The 23,910-nt window shown below is 38.5% G+C and overlaps 2 protein-coding genes across 3 annotated transcripts; one reads left to right on the forward strand and one right to left on the reverse strand.

The window, feature by feature from the left end:
• Positions 1-411: 411 nt before the first annotated feature.
• Positions 412-6,755, reverse strand: tmed7 (transmembrane p24 trafficking protein 7). Of its 2 annotated transcripts, none has more exons than XM_041786886.1 (4): positions 6,637-6,755; positions 4,386-4,577; positions 3,260-3,505; positions 412-1,761 (listed from the first exon to the last, which is right to left on the reverse strand). In XM_041786886.1, the coding sequence occupies exons 1-4, from the start codon at positions 6,640-6,642 to the stop codon at positions 1,525-1,527; spliced, it is 681 nt and encodes a 226-aa protein (XP_041642820.1). In that variant the 5' UTR covers positions 6,643-6,755; the 3' UTR covers positions 412-1,524. The 2 variants fall into 2 exon arrangements, with proteins under 2 accessions (XP_041642820.1, XP_041642821.1); XM_041786887.1 differs by lacking the exon at positions 6,637-6,755 and adding an exon at positions 4,883-4,952.
• Positions 6,756-6,851: 96 nt separating this feature from the next.
• On the forward strand, positions 6,852-20,491 carry LOC121509469 (RNA-binding protein MEX3B-like). The gene is made up of 5 exons (XM_041786885.1): positions 6,852-7,530; positions 9,516-9,754; positions 9,919-9,964; positions 14,510-15,240; positions 16,795-20,491. Exons 1-5 carry the CDS (start codon positions 6,900-6,902, stop codon positions 17,203-17,205), a joined length of 2,058 nt encoding a protein of 685 aa, XP_041642819.1. The 5' UTR covers positions 6,852-6,899; the 3' UTR covers positions 17,206-20,491.
• Positions 20,492-23,910: the final 3,419 nt, after the last annotated feature.

A 23,910-nucleotide genomic window follows, 5' to 3' on the forward strand; every position in this document is an offset into this window, starting at 1 on the left:
AGTATACTCCAAGGTTTCAACAAAAAGTTTATTCAGCCACCCAAATAACTTAAATTCCCAAATTGTCCCGGCACGGAATTCGTCCAAACATGACCTATTAGTGCACCAATCTGAAAATGCACCCCTTATGAGAACTGACAATGAGCATATGGTGGGAATAACAAAGGAACTTACTTGTCTCGTTTCTAAATTTATAACTTCCACTTTTAACAATTCTGTTTAGTTGCAACTTTACATGTTAAGATTATTTTGCAGTACTGCTAATAGAATATGAGAAAAAACTGCTAAATTGTTAACAAAAAGCCAGAATTGCTCATTATTTCTATGGAGCTAAAATCTTCCATCCTCATCCTTTAGAAAAATATTTGAATAGTTCAAGAGGAGGGGGAAATTTCATATCACAACTATGACTCAGAGAGATGAAAATCATTTTATATCCACGCAATATTTTGCAAACATGAATTTTACAGCAGTTCTATTTAAAACCAAGAGTACAACATCTGGCTAAAAGATAAATAAGATGTGGCACACACACGGTAGAAATAGATTAAACACAGCCAAGAAGCAGTAAAAGAATGCTTTTATAATAAATTCGTACACAAGTCATTGCTTGCATTAAAATCGACTGCACAGAATGTACCATTTCCTACCCTAGCATGTACTTATCTTTCTTGTCTTTTGCACATAATGAAGTATCTTCCTATCTTAACCACTTTCAAGTATAATTTAGTTTCAACCCATAACTGATTTAAATTCATTTAGTAAATTATGCAGCGTTTCAGTTTGAAGACCTGCATCTCTAAATCCAATCATTAAATTCAAAGAAAATGCATCAAATTACAATAAGAGTAAAGATGGCTCAAACTGTACAGCATACTCTATATTATCTAAACTGACAAAGGCGATAAAGCACACACATTATCAAGTCTTTCTCCCCTACAGTAAAGTTTAATAACAAAGGAAAAATGAAACAGATTTTTCATAACCAAATGCAAATGTACTATGAAAACAATCCTTTGATGCCTGGGTTGTACGATGACCCAATGCTCCACAGATAAGGACAGAAAATCCTCAAAGCTTTTACACAAAACTTCCACTCTTTGGGATACATCAGAGCAAAGTTTAGGCTGAACCATTAACTAATTAGGGGTACAAAAAAGACACAAATAAAATAAGAACACATTTAGAAATTAATTCAAATATTTAAAGTATTTAAGGGTGGCTTTGACTATACAACCAACTGCTTGATCTGTCCTCCAATAGTTACAAGCAAAGCAAGCAAGTGTCTCTTCAAGGTTTCTGCTTTACCCCTCAATAACAATTTTAACATAAACACCTTGCTCAGGACTGATTTGCATAAAGGCAATGAAAATACCAGTGTGGTATGGATATGACATGTCAGATTGTATGATCTGGCAGTTCGATCATTTTCAGATCAGCGCTGGTATTATGACTCCCCTTTATGCAAATAAGCCCTGTTACAATAGAGATAGTAACAAATCAGATCCCAGGGTTCAGAGACTGTTAGGATCCGACCCGTGTCGTAGTGGTTTTCTTGTCCGAGAAGAAGCTTCTGAGCAGGACCACCTGACTGATGCTGACAACCAACAGGATGATTGCTTCTCCAATGGACCAGAATGCAACCCGGGTGTTGAGGTCCTCTGCCCGGCTGCGTCCCTGGGCCTCGCGGAGGCGGAAGTGTGTTTGGTAGTCAATAACAGACTTCAGGGCCTCGTGGATGGACACGCAGGCTGATTCCATCTTGTAATGGTAGAAACAAAGTGAGATTCAGACACCTTAAATATATTTAGACTGACTTTGATTGTAGGGTAATGATTGAATTGAGTTCATACTCTACATGCTGTATTAAGAAATCTTGTGTATAAATTCATGTGTCGACTTGATTCCACTAGGAATGAAATTATTTTGGCCTTAACGAACATCAAACATAGTGCTGTTAAATACATGTCTCCACTATGGAAACACTGGTACAGATGCCTGTTTTTAGTATAATTTTATTTTTTGTGCTTATATTGAATCTGATTCATTAACTTATTGTGCCATCACGGTAACATGCATGTATTGTTCTGTCCTTTTTATGTGTTTTGTATTGTTTTGTTTGGTTTTTGTTCTTTTTTATTCTCTGGACCTAGAGTCTGTACTAAAGTTTTGAATTGAATTGAATAGAATTGAATTGACAAGTAACAAGAAAATTTGGGAGTCATATCTTTAAATTCAAAACTCCGAAAAATAGAATGAAGAGGCATTTATTTGAGTTAATTAGAGTATTTGAACAAACTTTGAGTTTAAACAAAGTGGAAAACTGGTTATCACAGCAAAAGCCACCAAAAGGAGCCTTTTCTCCTTCTCAAAATTGTCCTGAAACTTATGTTGTTGGCTGCTTGTGTATAATTTTCACCCAGAATTTATCCAGACATTTCCCTGCCAAGCCGTACAATTTCTGGAAGAAGTCAGAGGGAGCTTATGTGACAACAAAAGCAGGTAAGATATAGGAAGATTTACCATGAGAGAATGGGTAGGGATGATGACTTTTATGAGCTGCAACGAGAGAGAAACTGACGTGCTTCCTGTGGTTGAAATGGAGCTACTTAAAACTCTTCTCTGTTTGCCAACATGTTCTTTTCATGTGCTTTATTTTTAATGTTCCTACATCCAATGATACATAGCATAAACATGAAGAAATAAACTGTCAACATAGCATTGGGAGAAGTTTCTTAGTTCACGCTTTTGAATATGTTGTGACGTCACACTGGTTGTCTGACAGTTGATGCTTAATAAAAACTGTCCATCCAGTTTTAAACCTCAGATGATCTTTACCAGAATTCTATTGTGTACATACACTATGATGTACACCATCATGCACAGTTGGACAGATTGGACAGTAGACTTGAGCACAAACAAACAGGTGCTTCAGTCTTTGTAGCAGGTTAAACATCTTTTCATGTTAAAAGTGGGTGGGGCTTGGCTGGGAATTTCTCAACACTACATGTCTTTATAGTCACACAAAAGGCTTCAGCTTTACTGGTCTAAAAGTGCAATGAAATAAATGGTCGAGTGAGAAAGACAGGAAATGTCATGACAAAATATCTTCTTGTTAAACTAGCTGCATGCTGTGAGTGAGAAAAAAGTCAAACTATTTTCCCTCACATTAGAAATTATAGAGATAATCTAGATAATTTCCATTTTCTCTATCACACTTAAGACAGACTGTGCATCCTCTCACTAACACACAGCTTACCTGGGTAAGAGCAGTGACTCTGTTTTCATTGGGGAAGAGTGGAGGGTCATCGCCAACCTGGAAGTCAAAGTAAACAGTCTTGTGTGTGAAGGTGGAGAACTCATTACTGAAGCAGAACTTGTAGGTGCCATTCTTGGCTGCTGCAAAGGTGAAGCTGTCGTATTGCTTCTTCATTTCCTTATACAGTGTGGTTCCCTCTGGATCCTCCAAACGACAGTCCACATCATAATGTCCCCCAGTCACCACCTGGGAAACCATAAAGACGAGAGGATTTCTAGTAAGGATCACAGTGATACCCTATTATGAAAAACTGCATAGATCACAGAAGATGAGCACAAAATTAGGACAAAATACATTGGCACATTATTCTATTTTTATATCATAGGCTTTGATAAATTCAAGTGATAACTGTGCATGAACAGCTTGAATGATCACTCAATTTGATTACACTTAAATACAGCCTATTGAGCAGAAACAATATAAATCAATAAGGAACAATTGCTTAGGGGACTCGGCTCTGGCAAAGGGCTTGTGGGGGTCATCTGCCATCTCATTTAAATAAGGACTAATCTCATCAAAGCTGAAGGCAGATGTGGAGCACATGCAGATTAGTGTAACTGAGTTAGTTGAAATATTGGCTTTTAAATAGTTGCTTGGTGACAAGGGCTGTCAGGACACAATAATGCTAAAATGTTTCATACAAATAGAAAACAATATCAATACACGATTTAAAAACTAGGGTTGGGTTAAAATATCGATTAATCGATGCATTGCATAGCATCAAAAAGTACTAAAGGTGAACAGGTAAGGAATACAGGCATCGAAACTATTTCAATGTAACAAACGTATCTGTAATTTAGACAGTGGAAAGGAATTAGCTTAAACATGTCTGTAATTAACAACTAATCATATCCCATTATAAGATGTTTCTGATCTGCATGTTTTTCATTGTACGAAAACGGACATTAGTGTGTTTTGACTTTAACTCTGATGATATCTACGTTTAAGAATCTGGTATCATGACAGCTCTAGTTTTTGCTATGGTGAGGACTCTTTAAACCTTTTCAAAATGCCAACCCCCTCTTTATCTTTACCCAATCCTTGTATTTAACAGAGAACAGCCTACCTGAAACTCAAGTGTACACTTAGTGCCGATGATGATGTCCTCGTAGAAACATTGCTTAGCGTTATCCGGCAGCTCAAAAGTTAGCTCGGAGCCCAGTACCCACCCACAGAGTAGCTGGGCCCACAGCACCTTCAACAACACCCGAACGGATCCGTACATTCTTAAGTCCAAGAGCCAACCTTCAGAGCAGACCTGGAAAAGCAAATATTGATTAATGTTTATCCACAGTTAAGTCCCTTCCGAGGAAAGCTAAATGGCTAAAAAGGAGACAAAGCAAAACCCGGACATTGATATTACCGACAGGTATGAGCTAAAGCTAACTAGCTAGCTGGCTAGCGTTTTAATTATAAAGCATAAACAGATGTGATTATTTTTATATTTCCTATGGTTTTCTAGTATCATGAGAAAACTGTGCCAACTACAGCTAAGGTCAATCAAAACGTTTATATTTGTCAATTCCATATTTTGTCTCAGTCAGCATTAGCAACGTTACATACCTCGGTATGCTCAACCGGATGCAACTAATGCTACGTAACCCAGTACAAACGTGACACAGCATTGGCTGTCATCCGTGAGATTCCCACCCCTTCTCCGCTTTTATTGGTCAAAATAAAGAAGAGGGGAAGGATTGTGGGATGACGTATGCTACGCATAAAGTCTGCGTAAATGTACCTTCCTTCTGCAATACACTCCAACGTGGCTGAATTTACTCTGAACTTGGTTAGAAATAAACTGCGCGTCAATGAGTATAATTTTCATCTATTTTTATCCTTTTCCAAATGCTACTGCTTTTTGTTTTCTCATTTTGCTTATAAAAGTTCAAGACTAGGTTTTTTTAGTATAAACCATAAATTACACTAATCAAAGACACTTGAAAAAAATAAACAAATGGGAGATATTTTGAAGCAGATAACGGGAGACCACATGTTTATTTAAGCAAATATATATATACATCTAAATGTATCCTTTAAAAAGGAAAATATGCAAGATATATATACACAAATAGTCTTGGATTGTCTTTAGGAATGATGACATTGGTGTAAAGATCAGACCATTACCTTTCTTGTCTTGTTTTTCAGTAGTGGCACAGTATGATTTCTGTTTTTCATAAAAGAAAAAAAAAAATCTGACCTCATGAAGGAAAACATTACACTTTGATTAAATAGCTAGTTGAGTAGGAAGCAGAGATAAAAAGACCTGGCCTTATTGCAGACATCTGGTTTTATGTTTGATTCTTAATATGGTATTGCTAATTTTCCCTCTTTTTTCTACTTATATTTACTGAAAATTTTTGGAAGATGACTCATAGACCAAACAGAGAGAATAATAACCTAACAATAATAACAGTAAGCAAACCTAAAAGAGATAAAAGTATAAACGATCAATACATACTAATGTTGTTAAAAAAAAACACCAAAATGAAAAAGAATGCTGCAAGATTCTTCCCATTTGTGTCGACATTTCAAATTTTTACTGTTCTACATTAAAAGCTGAAACCAGTTCATGCTAACAGTTTCATGTGCCAAACTGAGTTGGTGTCTTCCGGTCTATGTGAATCACATTTATTTTGATAACACTATGTCCATCACTGGAGATGTTTGTCTGAAAGTCCTCTGAGGCTCAAAAACAAGCCAGGTCTTTTGTGTTTATTTGCCAGGCTAATGTGTTTATATGTCTTTTTCCTTTTTTCCCCTAGAGCATCCATCAGTAAACTCAGAGGATGATGTTCTTTCCTACAGGATGCACCAATGTTTCCAATAGGTTTGTCAATCACACTTTATTTGTGTAACATATACTGTAAAAATGTGGCACAAAGTGCTGTACATACACAGAAGACCCCCCCCCCCCCCCCCAATGCCATGCACAAGCATAAAATAAACAATGTGCCATAAATAAAAGACATCACAAATAAGAACCCACAAGCTCAGGAAACACTGTAATGAATTTGTTATTATGAAAAACAAAGGGCAAGATAAAATGATTGAAAAGGATTCGGTCAGATATAACCTAAGATAACAAAACACAAAATACAATCTAAACATCAGAAAAGATGAAAAAATGCTAAAACGTTTTCCATAAAAATTGGAATATTGAAAGACGAAAGAAATATTCAAAGTAAATGTAATATTTTGAATAATATGCAGTCAGTCAAGCCTACTTGTTAGCCCCTTTATGCTTCAGGGAATGTGGGCCAAAGTAGCAGGACGTCTTTAATTGTATAATCGTGTTATAAATAACCAACTACATTCACCTGCATGATGCGCGCTGAGTGCGTCCTCCTGACAGTTGCGAATACACGTCTGACCCAGAAACAAAGTCTCGCGTGAACTTATTGTATGAGATTACAGAGTGGGGAGGGCTGCATGGAGATCTGGAAAGACAAAACAAAAGCCACACATTTCAACCAACAGGCGCTGGTCGCTTTTTATTTTTTTGTTCAACCAAAAGGAAAATATTGATTCCTCATTCTTATCGATTAATATTTAACAGCAATATTTAAAAAAAAACTGCATCATGCCCAGTAGCACATCTTTGCTGGAGGCCGACGAGGGAGAGTCCGAGGTCCCTCCGCCGCTAGTGCACGCTTTCGCCGGTATGGGCCTTGAGGAGCACCACGGCACCCAGAGCCAGACATCCGAACAACACGATGAGCATCTCTCATTCCACCATCACCAACAGCTACCCCCCGTTTCTCATTTCAACCTCCTCGGTACCGTCCTGGACTTGAAGCCCCTGCCTCTGCATCGGCCGCCCTCGGGAGATGAAGTCAACATTACGGCAGCGCCCGAGGACGAGGAGCTGGAAGTTGTAGCCTCCGCCGACTCGGGCTGTACCGCTGGCTCGTTTCTAGGGCAGGCCCACCGCCCCCAACATCTCCCAGCGGGGCCGGGTGGCTCCATATTACCGTCCGGGATGGAGCCGCAGCACGTCGAGACGGTCTTGTTGTACAACGGAGACGAGCGGGATGATAACGGGGTCGGCGGCAGCGCCCTGCCACCGGCTAGCAGCATGGCGATGCTACAGTATGGAGAGACGGGCTACGAGGCCGAGCCTTCGCTGTTGGCGCGGCGAAAGAGCGTCAACACGACCGAGTGTGTTGCCGTGCCGAGCTCCGAGCATGTTGCAGAGATCGTGGGGAGGCAAGGTGGGTCAGCTTTGTCCTTTTGGGTGGTTTGGCTAGGAACAATGAAGCTAGCTAACATGAAGTTGTTAATGAGAGTTTTGTTAAAAACTTAACATAGCTGAGGCAGCGTTAAAGTAAGAAAAAACCCACAAGGCAGAATAAAATAAGAATATTTACTATCATAAAGTACTTCAAAGAAAATTAGCGACAAATTAATCGGGAATATAGACTAACGATTACTATCAAGCTAATTTAAGCCATTATGTGGTAAATGGGATCTAAGGTTAGTAGGCTGGTGTTACAAATTAGATAGCCGTAATAGCGAGTTATTTTATGTAATCAGTTAAAGTATAATGTTTTGTGAATATAAGGTGACTTTCCAACAGTTCTGTATTGTTTTGACTTTAAACATTAAATAATTAGGTGAAATTATTCCGAATCTTCTGCCACACCGTTAGCCTGAAACCAGTTAGCTTAGCACTCTTCCTAAGTGGGTCATCATTATCCTCGCCCAACACCCCGAAAAAAGTTAACATGACAAGTTTTATCAAACAAAACATTCACCAGTGGCCTTCCTCTTTGACAAGAAGTCTGTTTTATGCATGTTGTTGTGATTTATTTGTGCCGAGCCGTGCCTTGTCGAGCTGAAGCAGGCTGGTCTTTGTCTTTGAAGAGTGGTGTGCTGGTCACCATTGCTTTGCCACATCAGCTGTGGGACAAAGTTAGCTCCGTGACATTACCAAGATCTTTGGGCTCTACTGAAAATAACTGACTTTTCTTACTTGTCCAGTCCTTTCAACCGGGGCGTTTACATAACTTTACATGGCTTAATAGTATGGTTTGGGAGTGTTGTTATGTCGTATAGGAGAGAAGTTGGGGGAGGGTGCACGGACTGCAGTGTTGACAACAACAGGAAATGGCTCTGGTAATGATGCTGGACTCTGAACCACAGCTGTAGGGAATATTTAATTTATAAGCAGTGCAACTTTTAAATTGCATTAGGGACTGTAGGCTGGATTGCTGGTGCTCATATATTTTATTAGGTCAATTTAGAGGGATACCATTTTAATAGATGTCTGTGTAATGTAACGCAGCAGGTCCTTTTTCAGCCGAATCATCAATTCAACAATTTATACTTAAATAGCACCAATGAATAAAAAAGTTATCTCAAAACACTGAAAAAATAACATATCTTGTAAGGTTGTCTTCTTTTGTTATATTGAAATTTCAAGTATCCCAAATTTTAAGGGTTATTAAGTGCATAATAGTAAAGGGAAGAGCCAGAGTCCTAAAAAAAGTACAACTATCTAATACAAGGGTTGCTCAAGAGGGGAATTAATCCATCAAAAATTGTAAATAAACCTCAACAGATGGTTGAAATTGCACACAGGTTTCTGTACTAACCTATTTGCTGGATGTTGACAGTGTATTGGTGGTTGGTATGGCATCAAAACAGGCATTCAGTGTTTCATTCTTACTTGTTTCATAGAGAAGTTTTAAATTCTGGTCTGGGAACAGTTTTATTATTTACAGCGACCTAGTATGAATCCTTCCGGAGTAAAACACTCGGAAATATTTAGCAATAAGAGTTGCAATGCAAAACATCCTTCTAATAGCCGGAAAGTTGAAGCAGAACCAGTTTCGTGTTGCTATAGGCATGTAAAGATACACTAAACATACAAACACATATTGATTTACAATATGTTTTCATTAAGATTTTTTGCATTTTTACATAGATATTATAAATTGTAACTTAAATTTATCAGTAAATGCTGTTTCATTGAAAATCAGACAAGAAAAATGGAACCAAGTTGATACTCAAACCTCAAACTATTTACTTGCTTGGGGTACGACACCACTGCAGAGTTGGTGGTTTTCATTGTGAGATAGAGGGAAACGCAGGAAGAAAGTAGGATAGAGACAATAAAATAGTACCTCATCAACAACATTAACAAATCCCAGAAAGCCTGACCTTTTCTGCCTCTCTTTCACTTGCTCTCCGTCAGGCTGTAAGATTAAGGCACTCCGAGCCAAGACCAACACCTACATTAAGACACCAGTGAGAGGAGAGCAGCCTGTCTTTGTTGTGACGGGGCGCAAAGAAGATGTGGCCATGGCCAAGAGGGAGATCCTGTCTGCCGCCGAGCATTTTTCCCTCATCAGAGCCTCTCGAAACAAGACGGGCCCTCTGTCTGCTGTAACTGGTCCAGGGACCCCTTCTCTTCCTGGACAGACAACCATTCAGGTCAGCTAGCACGTGATCATGAGTCAATGTGCTGAAGATATGAGACACACATTCTGGTGTAGGGACTCACATACAGTGTATTCTTTATAATGTTGTGTGCAGATAAATCAGTTTAAAAGGGGGATTTAAGTATTTATTTTAATCGTGTCATTTTAACTCCACAGGTGCGGGTACCATATCGTGTTGTAGGACTGGTCGTGGGTCCCAAAGGTGGGTCTTAATTCTATTATATATTCAGGGAAACTTTCTGTATTCACTGTCACAGTTACGTTTTTTCATGCATGGGCCATATTGTACAAATTGTCCATACATAAACCATGTTCCAAATCATTATGCAAATGATATTTTGCTCAAGCCATCAACCGTTAGAGCATAATTCAAATTTTATTGTACAAACTTTCCAATGATAACTTAAAAAAAAAAAAATCTCAAATGCACTGTTCCAAATTATTATGCACAACAGAGTTTTGAAAACATTTCAAAGGTTGTAAAGAACTGAAAATGGTCATTTGTTGAACTTGCAGCATTAGGAGGTCATATTTACTGAAATCAAAAACATCTTACCAGGCCAACTTCCATGTTAACATAGGACCCCTTCTTTGATATCACCTTCACAATTCTTGCATCCATTGAACTTGTGACTCTTTTGGAGAGTTTCTGCTTGAATTTCTTTGCAAGATGTCAGAATATCCTCCCAGAGCTGCTGTTTTGAGGTGAACTGCCTCCCACCCTCATAGATCTTTTGCTTGAGGATGCTCCAAAGGTTCTCAATAGGGTTGAGATCAGGGGAGGATGGGGGGCCACACCATGAGTTTCTCTCTTATAATGCCCAGAGAAGCCAATGACACAGAAGTTTGCAGCATGAGATGGTGCATTGTCATGCATGAAGATAATTTTGCTACAGAAGGCACGGTTCTTCTTTTCGTACCATGGAGAAAAGTGGTCAGTCAGCAACTCTATATACTTTGCCGAGATCCTTTTCGGTCTACCAGCTCTTTCCACATGCTTCCGAGACAAAACATGACTCTGCCACCTCCTTACTAACGTCACAGCCTTAATGGGACATGTTTGCCATCCACCAACCATCATTCTGGACCATCCAGGGTTGTTTGTGAGTATTGGTTAGGGGTGGCTGAATAGTAGGTTTATACATGACTGCAAGCCTCTGGAGGATCCTACACCTTGAGGTTGGTGGGACTCCAGAGGCACCAGCAGCTTCAAATACCTGTTTGCTGCTTTGTAATGGCATTTTAGCAGCTGCTCTCTAATCCAATGAATTTGTCTGGTAGAAACCTTCCTCATTATGGCTTTATCTGCACGAGCCCGTCTGTGCTCTGAATCAGCCAAAAATTTCTTCACAGTACAATGATTACGCTCAAGTTTTCATGAAATATCTAATGTTTTCATACCTTGTCCAAGGCATTGCACTATTTGAGGCTTTTCAGCAGCAGAGAGATCCTTTTTCTTTCCCGTATTGCTGAAACCTGTGGCCTGCTTAATAATGTGGAACGTCCCTCTTAAAGAGTTTTCCTTTAATTGGGCTCACCTGGCAAAATAATTATCACAGGTGTTTGAGATTGATTTCAGTGATCCACACCCCTGAGACACAATACCATCCATGAGTTTAATTGAAACAAAAAATTGAATGCTTGACACTAAAATCCAATTTGCATAATAATTTGAAAGGCATTGTAAATGATATTACATTTTTTGCATTTAAATGAGATTGAAATGCCAGATGTTTTCCTTTTGTGCCTTAGTTGCTCATATGTTTTTAAAAATAGTTTATATATGTGTTTCTCTACTCTAGGAGGTAACATTTTGCTGTTACAGTGTCTAAAACTTTTTGCCCTGTTGACATTACCACCTCAGTGTCAGAAAGCCCTGGGGTTGATTTGTAAATTGAAATGCAGTGTTTCTCAGCTATGTGCCACTAGGCTGGAGAAGGTTAGGTAAGAGGTCAAAAACACTGACTGAAATAACTAAGGAAACCCTGAACCATTCACGAATTACAGAGTTTTGATGATAAATGTTTAGTGTAATTTGTTTTTAAGCTTCTCAGATTTAATATAGTACTTAGATTATTGTTTAATTGGCCCTGTATTTCAAAATCCAAAGATTTACTTCCGTTCTTCTTCTGTTATAATATTGACATTCAAAAGGTTCCAGCACTCGACTGAAACACACAGTCTGGTGGTTGAGACGTGTGCTTTAGCCAGATGAGTCACCAACAAATCATTTCTATAATTACAGCACAGCTGTGTTCAATCCATTTCCAATGTTGGAAGAAAAACGGCTACAATTGCTGAAAATTTATCCTGTGGTTAATATGACTGCAGCCTCTAAGTACAACTCTGATTCGGCTGATTTGTCAGTTTCTCACAATCAGGTCAAGTTCTGTTTGGAAGCCATGGCATTTTCCCCCTTATTTTCCTCCTTGGTTTTTCAGTTTGATTTCATTTAAACTCAGTGTGATTTGCAGATGATAATAAAAGCAGTAAAATGCCAAGCAACTATAAAAACGATAAAAAGATGATGCATAAGTGAAATTTTTAAAAAAGCATTACAATAAACTTGCCCCAACCAAAACAAAAAACTCGTATACCCATGTTAATTTTGACAGCTATTCTAAATTTAGTCTTTTGTTTGAAATGCCTTTTAGTTCTCTTCAGAATTTAGTTATTTCTGCCCTTGATAGTTTTGATAGTTTTGATAGTTTTAGTTGACACAAAATAAAAAAACACTTAGTCCAGATTTAGTCAACAAAAAATTCTTACATTTTAGTCAAAACTTATAGTTCGAACCTTTATTCTCTTTGTCTGACTCTATTGCAAGTTAAACTTGTGTGTTCCATGCACCCGGCAGCACTTTGTCTCCCTGCTTCTACAGCTGAAGGGCAGAAGAGCTACAGATTCAACCTACCTAACTGATTGTGCTCTCTCATATTTTCTCTTGTATTCTCTCATATTGTTGATTGTGAATGTCAGACAAAAACTTCATTGCATTCTGTTCTCATTGTAGTCTCTTTGATGAAAAACTCTGATGAAGACTTACTTTTCGTCAGTTTTTGTCACTAAAGATCTATTTTTACCTAGAGTTTGTCTATTCATCCTCATGAATAAAGGGAAGTAGACTAAGATTTTAAGTCATAGTTTTAGTCAACATACACAGTTTACTAAAGTACGTGTCTTGGGGCCTGTGTCCAACACAAGCGCTAAGAGCCTGACAGTGCTCACAACCTCAATTTCCTAACGTTCACGCCTGCATCTATTGATGCTAGGCTATGAAAATTGATTTCAGCTTTCCTCTGTAATATCTGTTACTTGATTTTTAAATTGTTTCCTTTATTTAAGAAAATCTCACCAACAATGAAAACAATGTAAAGAATCTTGTTCTGACATAGGACTGGAAACTAACCTCTGAAAAGAAGAGTCTGAACTATAAAAGTAATGTAACTTAAAGAAATTGATTTTTATCTGACAGTTGGATTAGAGAGGAAACTCCTACACACTGGCTAAATTGCACAAAAACTGTGGCACTGTGTCTTATACAGGGGTTTGCCTGCAATTTCAGAAGAAAAACAAGTCATGCAATATTGGTTTTCTAGGACTATATTTTTTGATGGGTTGGTATCAAATCAGGTATTATTGATTGATCTGAGCTGGTATCATACAGAAGTGTAACTTTCTGGTATCTTTAAAACCCTAAAGCACGGTACACACTCCAGGATAAGTGTCAACAATTTTGACCTGATTTTCTCCTTTCAGTCAAAATCAGCAAAGGCCCGATCATGGGGTGGTTCTAAAGATTATCTTGACAGTTTTTCCTGTGGTGTTAGGTGTATGAAGACCAATTTTTTTTTCCTCTTATGAGCTTAGGGGACAGTAGGGACTGTGTATATTAAGCATTCTCAGTTTTTTATGATCATAAATCTTGTGGTGCTGAATGATAGCCAATCAGGACACAAGCTGTTCGAAGGAGGAAGCACAACGAACACAGCTGTGGCAACAATAGCCAACACAAAGCGTCAAGTTAGAAGGAGGTTAGAAATGGAGGACCAAATTGTTGATGTGTGGCAACAACACAGGTGTCTGAACAACGTGTCCTGAAAATTAACCAATCAGTGTATTTACAGAATTGCTAAAAATGCAAATAAAATCCATCATGATGAAATAGGACCCCTCTAAAGCTATGTGGAGCTTGTAGATGGGGACCCTTTAAAGCACACCACAATCAAACTGACAACCAGAGGTGTTGGACTGAAATTGCTACAGCAATTGATGTAGCAGTTTCAATTTCAAGCTTATTTACTCTAAATTCCCATTTGTGTGGGCAAAATAGATTTTTGAGAGTGGAGACTCTGGTTGTCGGTGAATGTTGTGTAGAGTGTGTGGTGTGCTGTATTGGTCATCTTGTTGTACACCACACACTATAAAAAACCCTGTTAAATCTGTCATCATTTGTCATCATGTGTGGGGTCTCATTTCCAAATTCAGTTTTGAAAATCATTTATTGTCAGGCTTAACAAATGAATAAACAGACACAAACTACAGTAACTTCCTGCTTATTGGCTCCAGATTTTATTTGTTTTTTTCCACGTCATTTGTCAATCCTCAATATAAGTTTCAAAGTAATCATCATTAATTAATTGTGTTTTATCCATAATGTTTACCTCTCGTGATCAGAGCAATGACTTGCTGTTAGACTGACTCAATTGTTAAAGTTTTAAGGCTTTGGTCTGGTTATATCTTTTAGGAGCAACCATCAAACGTATTCAGCAGCAGACCCACACCTATATTGTGACACCTAGCCGTGACAAAGAGCCTGTGTTCGAAGTCACTGGGATGCCGGAGAACGTGGACCGGGCGAGGGATGAGATAGAGGCACATATCGCCCTCCGCACCGGAACCTGTGGTGGCATCGAAGCTCCTGGTGTGGACAACAATGACTTTCAATTCAACGGGACAGACGTCAGCTTCGAGAGCTCTGCCACACTCACTGGGCTGGGGGATGCTGGTTGGCTGCACACTAGTGCATCATCACCAGGCGGTGCTGGTAGTGGTCTGATGCCACTGAGCATCAACGGTACTCCACGAATCAATAGCAATATTAACAGTGGCGTCAGAATGTCTTCCACATACCGCAACGACAGCTCCAGCTCCCTGGGCAGCGGCTCCAGCTCAGCTGATTCTTTCTATGGCAGCGGGAATGCTAACCGGATGGCAGATTTCAGCCCCACTTGTCCATTCAATGCCAATGCTAACAACAACAACAGCAACGGCAGTGCCAGTTTCTGGTTTGGTGAGAGTCTCCTTCCTGTGGGGTCCGAGGAGCTCGTCAGCCTGGGAAGTGGAGGCTCCTCCTCAGGATTCGACCCATTAACCATCTCCACTGCTCAGGCCTCGCACCCTGCAACACAGCCACAAATTTGGAGCCCCTTTGTGGACCAACAACCCCTTCAGGCCTTTGATGCTCGTCAGTCTCAGGTAGGCGGACATGGTCTGTCTTAAAACAATGCCCACCACAGACAGAGCACTTTAACATGGGATTTTTTAATCTTCTATTGTAGATAATAGGCATTGGCTTACAATCACAAATACATAAACAGATAGTAAAACATAAAGGTAACCTGGTATTTAGTGAAAACATGCAATCTAAAAACAAACTTTTTCATTAAGGAACAGATGCTTACAAACTACTTTGACAGAAAACACAGAGACAGGAACTTGGGAAGATAACAAGATAAACTTTAGACAAGCAGGCCAAACAGAAGAGTCTGAAATAAGAAAGAACAATCTGCAAACACAAAAGATCAACAGGGTTGACAAAAGAATAAATTATGGTAAAAAGATTATAAGAGGACACTTCAGGCTGTATCCTGTTGGAGGAAACAAAACAGATGAAAAGATCTTGAACAGTATGATTATAAAGTAAATAAAAGCAATAAAAACTGGTAAATATGGGACACCAGAAGAGTTTTTAGAGAGATATGTCTAGATTAAGAGAACTAAAGAGGGAAAAAATGGTAAAAGTTCATTTAAAAGATACAAAGAAGGTCTGCAGAGTTTTAAGACTAGAATTAAAAGAAAGGGCACCTTTTGCCTCAGGCAGATCAACACTAGAAAAGGGCCAAGTCTGCTACTTTGGTATTCTGGTCTATGTTAATTTTGCGAATTTTTGTCCTTTTCCTGGGAAGAATTAGAACAAATGTTGGCCCAGTGAGACTGAAAAACTTTCAATAGATGACATGTTACTCTGACTAAGACCCCAAAGTCCTGTCTTTGGTTTGGGAAATGCGTTTTCCTTCTTTAATTGTACTTTGCAACTTCCCTCTACAATTATTTCCTTACATACACTGTCACTAAAAGGGCCATCTCTCTTCCCTCGTGGCCGCCATGACTAGTGGTTAAAGAGGGAAAGATCCATGTAAAAAAAAACAAAAAAAAAAAAACGGACAACATGTTGAAGTACCTAAGTGCCCCAGTCAGTGTGACCACAGAGCTGTGAACAACAAAGCTAGAGTAGGTAACTTTGTAGTAAGGATATATTTGAATTCTGCTCTGTTAATGTTAAAAATGTTAAATGCTACACTTGAAAAAAGTGTTTCTCAACTGGTGGGTTGGAACCAAAAATTGTGTCACAAATCTGTTTTTAGTAGGTCTTGAATGTGTGCCTGGAAGAAAACTGGAGACTGCAGTGTATGGAAGCCCTTAGTGGACATGCATCCATATATTTTTTGGATGCATGTTATCACAGGTTAGAGTGTATTCAAATGTATGCCTGCATCCCCCAGGACTTCTGCAATGATGCACTTTTTATAAAGTTAGAAGTTTTGTTCTAAGATCAAAACTGCACCTTTTTCATTAAATTTATTTGAAAGAATATTTTTGGAAATTTAGGTTGTAATTTTTCATTTTGGATGTGGTGGATCCTGTGGATAGACCAGTTGAGAACCACTGCTTTGAAACCATTACCTTGCGCATGTTCTGTATTACCAGTAATAATAGAAATTAAACTATTGTTGCTTTTGACATCTCCAGACCAGTCAGCCTGGGACCCCCCGACTCTCTCCAACCTTCTCTGGGACAGAAGCCTTGGAGCACCCTCAGGCCCAGCGTGTTCACCGGGGAGCTTTCGGCTTGGCAGGGACCCTCGATGCCCACAGGTTCCCCTCCTACAGCTCCGCCTTCTCGTCTTCGAGTGAAAGCACCGCCTCCTCCTCCTCTCCTCCTGAATCCTCTCTCTCCTATCGAGTGGGGCTGGGATCTGCAGGGAGAGGCCAGGATGTGTGTATCCACTGCATGGATAACCAAGTGGTCGCCGCCCTGGTTCCTTGCGGCCATAACCTTTTCTGTCTTGATTGTGCCACCCACATATGCCAGGGTCCAGACGCTGTTTGCCCTGTGTGCCTGTCTCCGGTCACACAGGCCATCCAGCTTCGCAACATGTGAGTTTGATTTATTTAAAGCCGATGGCTGATGTGGGATCAGCCACCCAAACACTTCCAACTTTTGAGGGTTGATTACAAAACTGCCCCCAAACATTTTCTAGTTTTGTCCCTGCCCCAGTTTTATCCAAGCGATTGTTTGGTTGACAAAGGTGGGAAAGAAATAAGGAATAATGTGTATTTAGGGCATGGGTTAGGGTCTTCAGCCCATTCGTGTGCCTGTTATTGTGAAGTCTTCTTCCTTGGTTGATTGATTGATCAGTGGGAGGGTTAGAAACCCTCTGTGTAGCATTGGGAGGGGGGGGTTATAAATATATTTTTTGCTCATCGTGATATTTGATTTACATTTTTTGCTCCCAAAAACTTGTAGTAATAAGTTTTACCTACCTATATTTTATTAAGATTTTAATGTACTTTGAATTCTATTAGATACATTATGTTTGTGACAGTTATTTCTTTTTGCATCTCAAAAGTTTTTATCCATTTTTATTTTTGCTGCTAGAGTTCTTTTTTTATGTGCTGAAACACGGCCCAGCCCTTTGCCTCTTGATTCTTGTGCTCACTGAAACTTTGAGGACGAGATGAGCATGTTTACATATAACGAGTCCCTTATGAATATGTACAAATGAATGGTATTAAGAATTTGAATGCGTACTCGAGTTAACTGGATATAACTTACACATACGACATTATCTGGCTTCTATCTCGGATAATTTGTGTAAATATTATCAGGCTAGCAAAGTGTATCTGTGCTACTTTTAGACAGGATCTGATGTTTACATGCTCCAGATCATTAATCCGAATTTTTGTGCATCAGTGGTGTTAACAAAATGCTGATGTCCATGCTAACACACCAACAGAGGGTCAAACTGCACAGTTGTGACACTCCAAAGGCAACCTCTTGTTGCCTCTGGTTTCTTTTTCATTCCCATAAAAGAAACTGGACTGTAACTCCTCTTTGTAAAGAATCAGGATGTTACTCTACTTCAGTATCGCCACGTTGCTTTTCCATTTCTACTTAAAATAAGTGTTTACGGTAAACTTGTGCCTAATTCTGTTCTGAGTAAACAAAAAGAAAGAACTGGATCGGCTGACTCACAGTGTTGCTCTGTCTTAAGACAAACTTGTGGCCTTTCTGAAAGCCTATAATTAACCAACAACACGATATACAAATCCAGATTTCAGCTCTAAAGCAAACTAGCTGACAGACCGGGGTCTTAATGTATTCGTCGATGAGTCTTTTAAAGGCATCTCAGTGAATCAAAGGTGATATCACAGAGATGTTTGCTTACTTTTTTGTTGAGTCAAGTATTTACCACCTTTTGCTTTATCTTAAAAGCACCAAACACTTCCATTTGGTTAATTTCTATTGTGATATTCTCCCCCTTTCTTACTTTTACCCTGTATTTATCCAAATTTTACAATCTTTAGGAAACACTGTGATGGTTTTTCATCACAGCTCCTACATTTGGATACATTCCTCCTCCACTTAATTTGCAAACACTTTGGTAGATGCTACAGCTAAAGAAGTCATCCCTAATCCTGGAGCCAAAGGAGCTGATATCCATACTATGAAAGACCTAGAACAAAAAGCCGTACCGAACAGACGGCCTGCTTACTTTTCAGTCATCTCAATCGTATCTTTTTATTTCACTTGAATGTTCTTTAACTTCTCCACCCTGTGGCCACCATATCAAAGCCATTTATTTGTCTCTTCTTGGGATAAATTAAGCAGATTAACTCCATTATTTAACCCACGTCTCGTCTACCAGGCCTATGCAAAAATGGTCTCAGTATGTTAACAACTCTAGGAAGTGATAGGTAATGTAAACTCCTTGGGTTTTAATTACAGAGCTCTAACAATAGTGGTCTTAAAATTGAGGGCAGACTTATCCTTCTGTTTTTTCTACTATATTTCAGTCTTTATTAACTGCTTTAATGCACCAATAAGAAGTTTGAATGGTACACACTTTGCTTGTCAGCTGAACTTGCTTGTATCCTGATTTTTTTTCTTCATCTTAGCACATCTTAGTACTCAATAGAACTCCAAAAGATTGAAAACGTTCCCTCCCTCTGTCCGTTTCTCTGCCTGAAGAGTGAAGCAAAGGGTACAAATTGGTGGAAATCATCTCAAAATGTTAGCTTTAAACACCAGTGGCTCTGGACTTTGTTTTACAGGATTAAATGGGACGTTTTTGAAGGGGAAACGGCTGGTTTGATTTCATCTCGGACCGTGCTGACACTACATAAGATCATACTGTTTCTTTACTGTGTGGACATTGAACCTAGGTCCCCTCTATCATTCCAGCTGTAAACAGTATTTGGGAGTTTTTCTTATCGCTTAGCTTAGTTTCCGGATTTTATCGTTTGAGTTTTCTGAAGGAGACGGAACCAAACGAGTCTCAGAAGTGCAAAAAAACCCACACATCTGCTTTTGCCCTCTCTGGTCTTTTCTCCGTCCTTTTTTTTTTTTTTTTTCTTTTTTCTTTTTTTTTACTTCTTAGCTCAAAGGTCGATCTCTCTTTGCTCTCTTTTCAAGGAAATGCAATACGCTGTCGACTCTCACTTTATTGACATGAATCTATTGACATTTTGTGTATGTATTATTACTGTTAATGACTGATGAATATACAGAACTTATTTTTATTTTGTTACATTTCATATATATACATAAATATATATCTATATTAAGATGTTTACAATAAGATTTCTAATTTTTTTTTACTTTTCTCTGAGTGAATGAAGAGTTGGAAACGCAGAGATGTTGCAGGAGGTTGTCAGTGCTATCTGCTTGTAGTCTAGTTCTATTAGTTTACAGTATTGATGATAATAGTATTGATAGCTGCCGTTAAATCTAGTGGAAATGGAATGTGCATCACGAGCATGTCTTCATAATGTAAACGCCAATGTAAAACATCACACTGCAACTGTAAAAAGGCCAAGGATTCAAGCTGCCTGTCATGTCTGTACGCCACCAAATTAAGAACGGTATACTGTAAAATGTATCTTAGATGATCTATATATAAATTCATATATTGTTAAGCTGTACCAACAGTTCAAAGTATTTGCTAATTTTACTACAGTTTTGTTATGTATATGTAGGGGGAGTCTTATGGCATATAAATTCTTCAAATTGAGTCAGGAGTTTAAAAGCAGACTATATTTTATAACGGCCTTTTAAGTTATTGCGGCCAAAGCACTGATATTATATATTTGCTGTAAAGAGAATTTAAGAGTTTTATTTTTCTGATATTAAAGTTACTTAATAAAGACGGTTTCATTTAAAGCCATGCTCAGACTACTGTGTTTTGTTTTTTTTTTTTGTTTTTGACCAATATTTTTGTTTAACCACCTAAGCTTCTGTCTTTCATTTCAAATGTCTTCTCCATATTTAAGACAAGGAGGACCTACAAAGTAAAAAATCCTGAGCCTCATTGTCAGGGACCAGGCAGTAAGGCATGAGACACAGGAGTACTTTTAAAGAAAATGTGGGCTTTTATTTTACCCAAACAAAGGAAAACCAAATTTACAAACCAACTTATATGAACAAGGCCTATAAAAGAGGTCAACTTAATAGAACTTTAAGTAAGCAGGACAAAATTAAGGTGTACACTGAATAAACAGACCTGAAACAATGAGACAAAGGGAGTGAATTTATAGGTTTGGCCAAACCAAATGAAACACAAGAGGGATAGACAAACTGGACACTAAACTAAACTAAATACAAAGAAAACCTAACTTAACCCAAAACCCCCCCATGACATCATGGCTCGTGGTCTGCTCCAATGATGTGGCTTCAGCATAAAAGTCCTCTCTGCCCTTGGCCACACCTTTTGTCTGTACCAGGAAGTTCCCTCCCCCACTATCCAGGTAACTCAAAGAAAGAAACGTGTAATCTTACATTGACCAAACTGTGCGCACCTAGTTCAAACAATCTAAGATTAAACACATAAATAATCTAATACCAAATCAAATTGTGTAAACTATTTGTGGTAAAATGAACAAATCAAACTAATGTTTATGTGGTTTACTGTAAAATAAAAGCTTGTGAGGAACATAGGAGGTTAATGTGTGGGTTTGAGTAATATTACCCTTGTGTGGCTTCAGCCATCACACTCATCTTTGGACAATGTTAAAATGGTGTTTGTTAGTGTGCACACTTCTACTTCTCAAGGTGTTACAGGCAGGGGTGGAAAGTGTCTAATTGCATTTATTCAAATAACTGTGACTGTGTTACTTTGTAGGATACTTTTACTTTTTTTAAGTAAATTTCTAAATTAGTACTTTGACTACTTATTAAGTACGTTCTTACCAGAGTGACTTTTTACTTAAGTACCATACCCATGTACCTTTTTCTACCTCTGTTGACTACACAGTAGCACTTGGTGAGAGAATAATTTCATTTTCAAATCCCAAACTAGGGAGTGTTAATATTGCAGAGTGTTCTACCCCTTAGCCCTTATCTTAGCCCTCGCCCTTGGTTTTGTTGGTTCACGTCAGGTGAAGGGGTAGGGCTACACGCTAAGGGCTACATAACCTTTGAAACAAAGATTTTTCAGGACCACACTTGAAACCAAGGGGTATAATGAATTTCCCACCATGCACTGCATTCACTTGTGAAATGGCACAATGGACGAAGGAGGCTACTACTACTACTCAGTAGTCAGTACTGAAAGTGAACTTTAAATCAAATACTGTTTACTTTCACTTGAGCAGATTTATAGACCAGTACTTTTCAATTTATTTCAGTACTTCCTCCTTCTGTAACCTCTGGTTCATTTATATTTGTTTATCCAAATCTGCCACATTAAACAATGTCTCCCCTCTTTTGACAAGAATAAAACCACTTTTCATCTCATCAGGAGCATGTGAGATGTGAAAGTCCTGTAAGACTTGTGATGTTGCCACAGTTTCACTCAGGCATCCAAAACAAATGAATGAAACAGGCCTCTGCTTCTGACTGGTGTTCTATAAGCTCATAAAGTTCTGTCAGTACCATCTAAATGATCTGATTCAAATTCACTGATGTGAAGGAATACAAGGCACAGCACTTAAAATGTTGTTATTTAATGTCGGTGTTCCCCTGACATTATTGATCTCTAAATGAAAACATCACAGAGATGGCTATAAAGAAGCATTTGTACTGAATTCAGGAAAATAACATGACATCTTTTTTCCACTGAACCCTGCGTCTCAAATCCATTTCAAACGCAAACCTAGAAGGACACTTGCTCACGAGATTTGGTTCATCTCTGGCAGCTCAATGGTAGAAAATTAGGTCAATCACATGGTTGGTGTGTACATGCTTGTTTCATGTGCCTTCAGACCATTTTAGCCCCTCATAGATCCAACCACAGAGCTAACTATTATGCGGTGATTACATCCAGCATGTTTGATAAAAGCAGTGGTCATCTTAGAATAATAGTAGGTAGTAGCAAGGTTGTTGTTAATAAAACTAACATGATAACAAAGATTAGATTGTCTCAGACATTTTCATCCATCAGAATATGAATTAGAATATTGTCAAAGAAAAAACAGTGTGAACAAACTACACAGAACAAACAGGTACAGAAAATACACCGTTTGTTTATGTCTTTAGGAATTATCTGAGTAGATTTTAAATGCTCCATGCTTGCATTATCCATCCACCAGAGGCCCTGTTTTAAGGCTGTCAGTACAATGTCAAAGCCATTCTTGTGAGCATAACGCTTTGTGGGAGTTTTTTGCCTTGCAAACAGCGTTTTATTTTAGTGATCAGTGATCAAGCTAATTATAAAGAGTACTACTACTACTACTACTACTACTACTACTACTACTACTATTACTACTACTACTTCTACTACTACTACTACTACTACTACTACAACTATACTCTAAAGAAGGAGTTGGTGTGTTTTTAATGTTTCTAGCCTTAGGAACTTAAGGTCTTTCACATTTTTCAACCATCTTGAGTACCCGCACCTGGATCATTTGCATTAGTGTTTTTGGACTTCGATTTTGTACCATGAGATTTAAAGGAGTCACAACATGTCACAGAAGTGCCACATGAGGCTCAGGAGCCACAGGTTGAGTATCACTGATCTATGGCAATTAGAAATGGAGGAGCCATGCTTTTTAAAATCGGGTTTACAGTCTGTGAAATGTTGGAAATCCAACATTTACATTACTTAAATTGACAGATGGTTCATTTTTACTGTAAATGCATCTCAGTTCCAAATAACTAATTATCAGTATCGTGACCAGCTGATCCCTTTACACTTAACTAAGTTATTTAACAAAGTTAAATACCAAGACACATGGAAAAATTTGTTTGTACCCTTTTGTTAAAGAAAGAAAAACCCACAATGTTGACTGAAATAACTTGAAACTGACAAGAGTAATAAATAAAAATGTACTGAAAACTGACTAATGAAAATCAGACATTGCTTTTGAATTGTGGTTCAACAGAATCATAAAAAACTAATGAAGCTGGCAGGACAAAAATGATGGTACCCTTAACTTAATATTTTGTTGCAGAAACTTTTAAAGGCAATAAAGCCATTTCAGTAACCCTCAATGAGACTCCTGCACCTGTCCACAGGTATTTTGGCCCACTCCTTATAAACAAACGGCTCCAGCTGTCTCGGGTTTGAAGGGTGCCTTCTCCAGACTACATATTTTAGCTCCTTCCACAGATGTTCAACAGGATTTAGATCATGGCTCGTAGAAG

This window comes from Cheilinus undulatus, linkage group 5, assembly GCF_018320785.1.
Source record: "Cheilinus undulatus linkage group 5, ASM1832078v1, whole genome shotgun sequence".
Taxonomy (NCBI): Eukaryota; Metazoa; Chordata; class Actinopteri; order Labriformes; family Labridae; genus Cheilinus; species Cheilinus undulatus.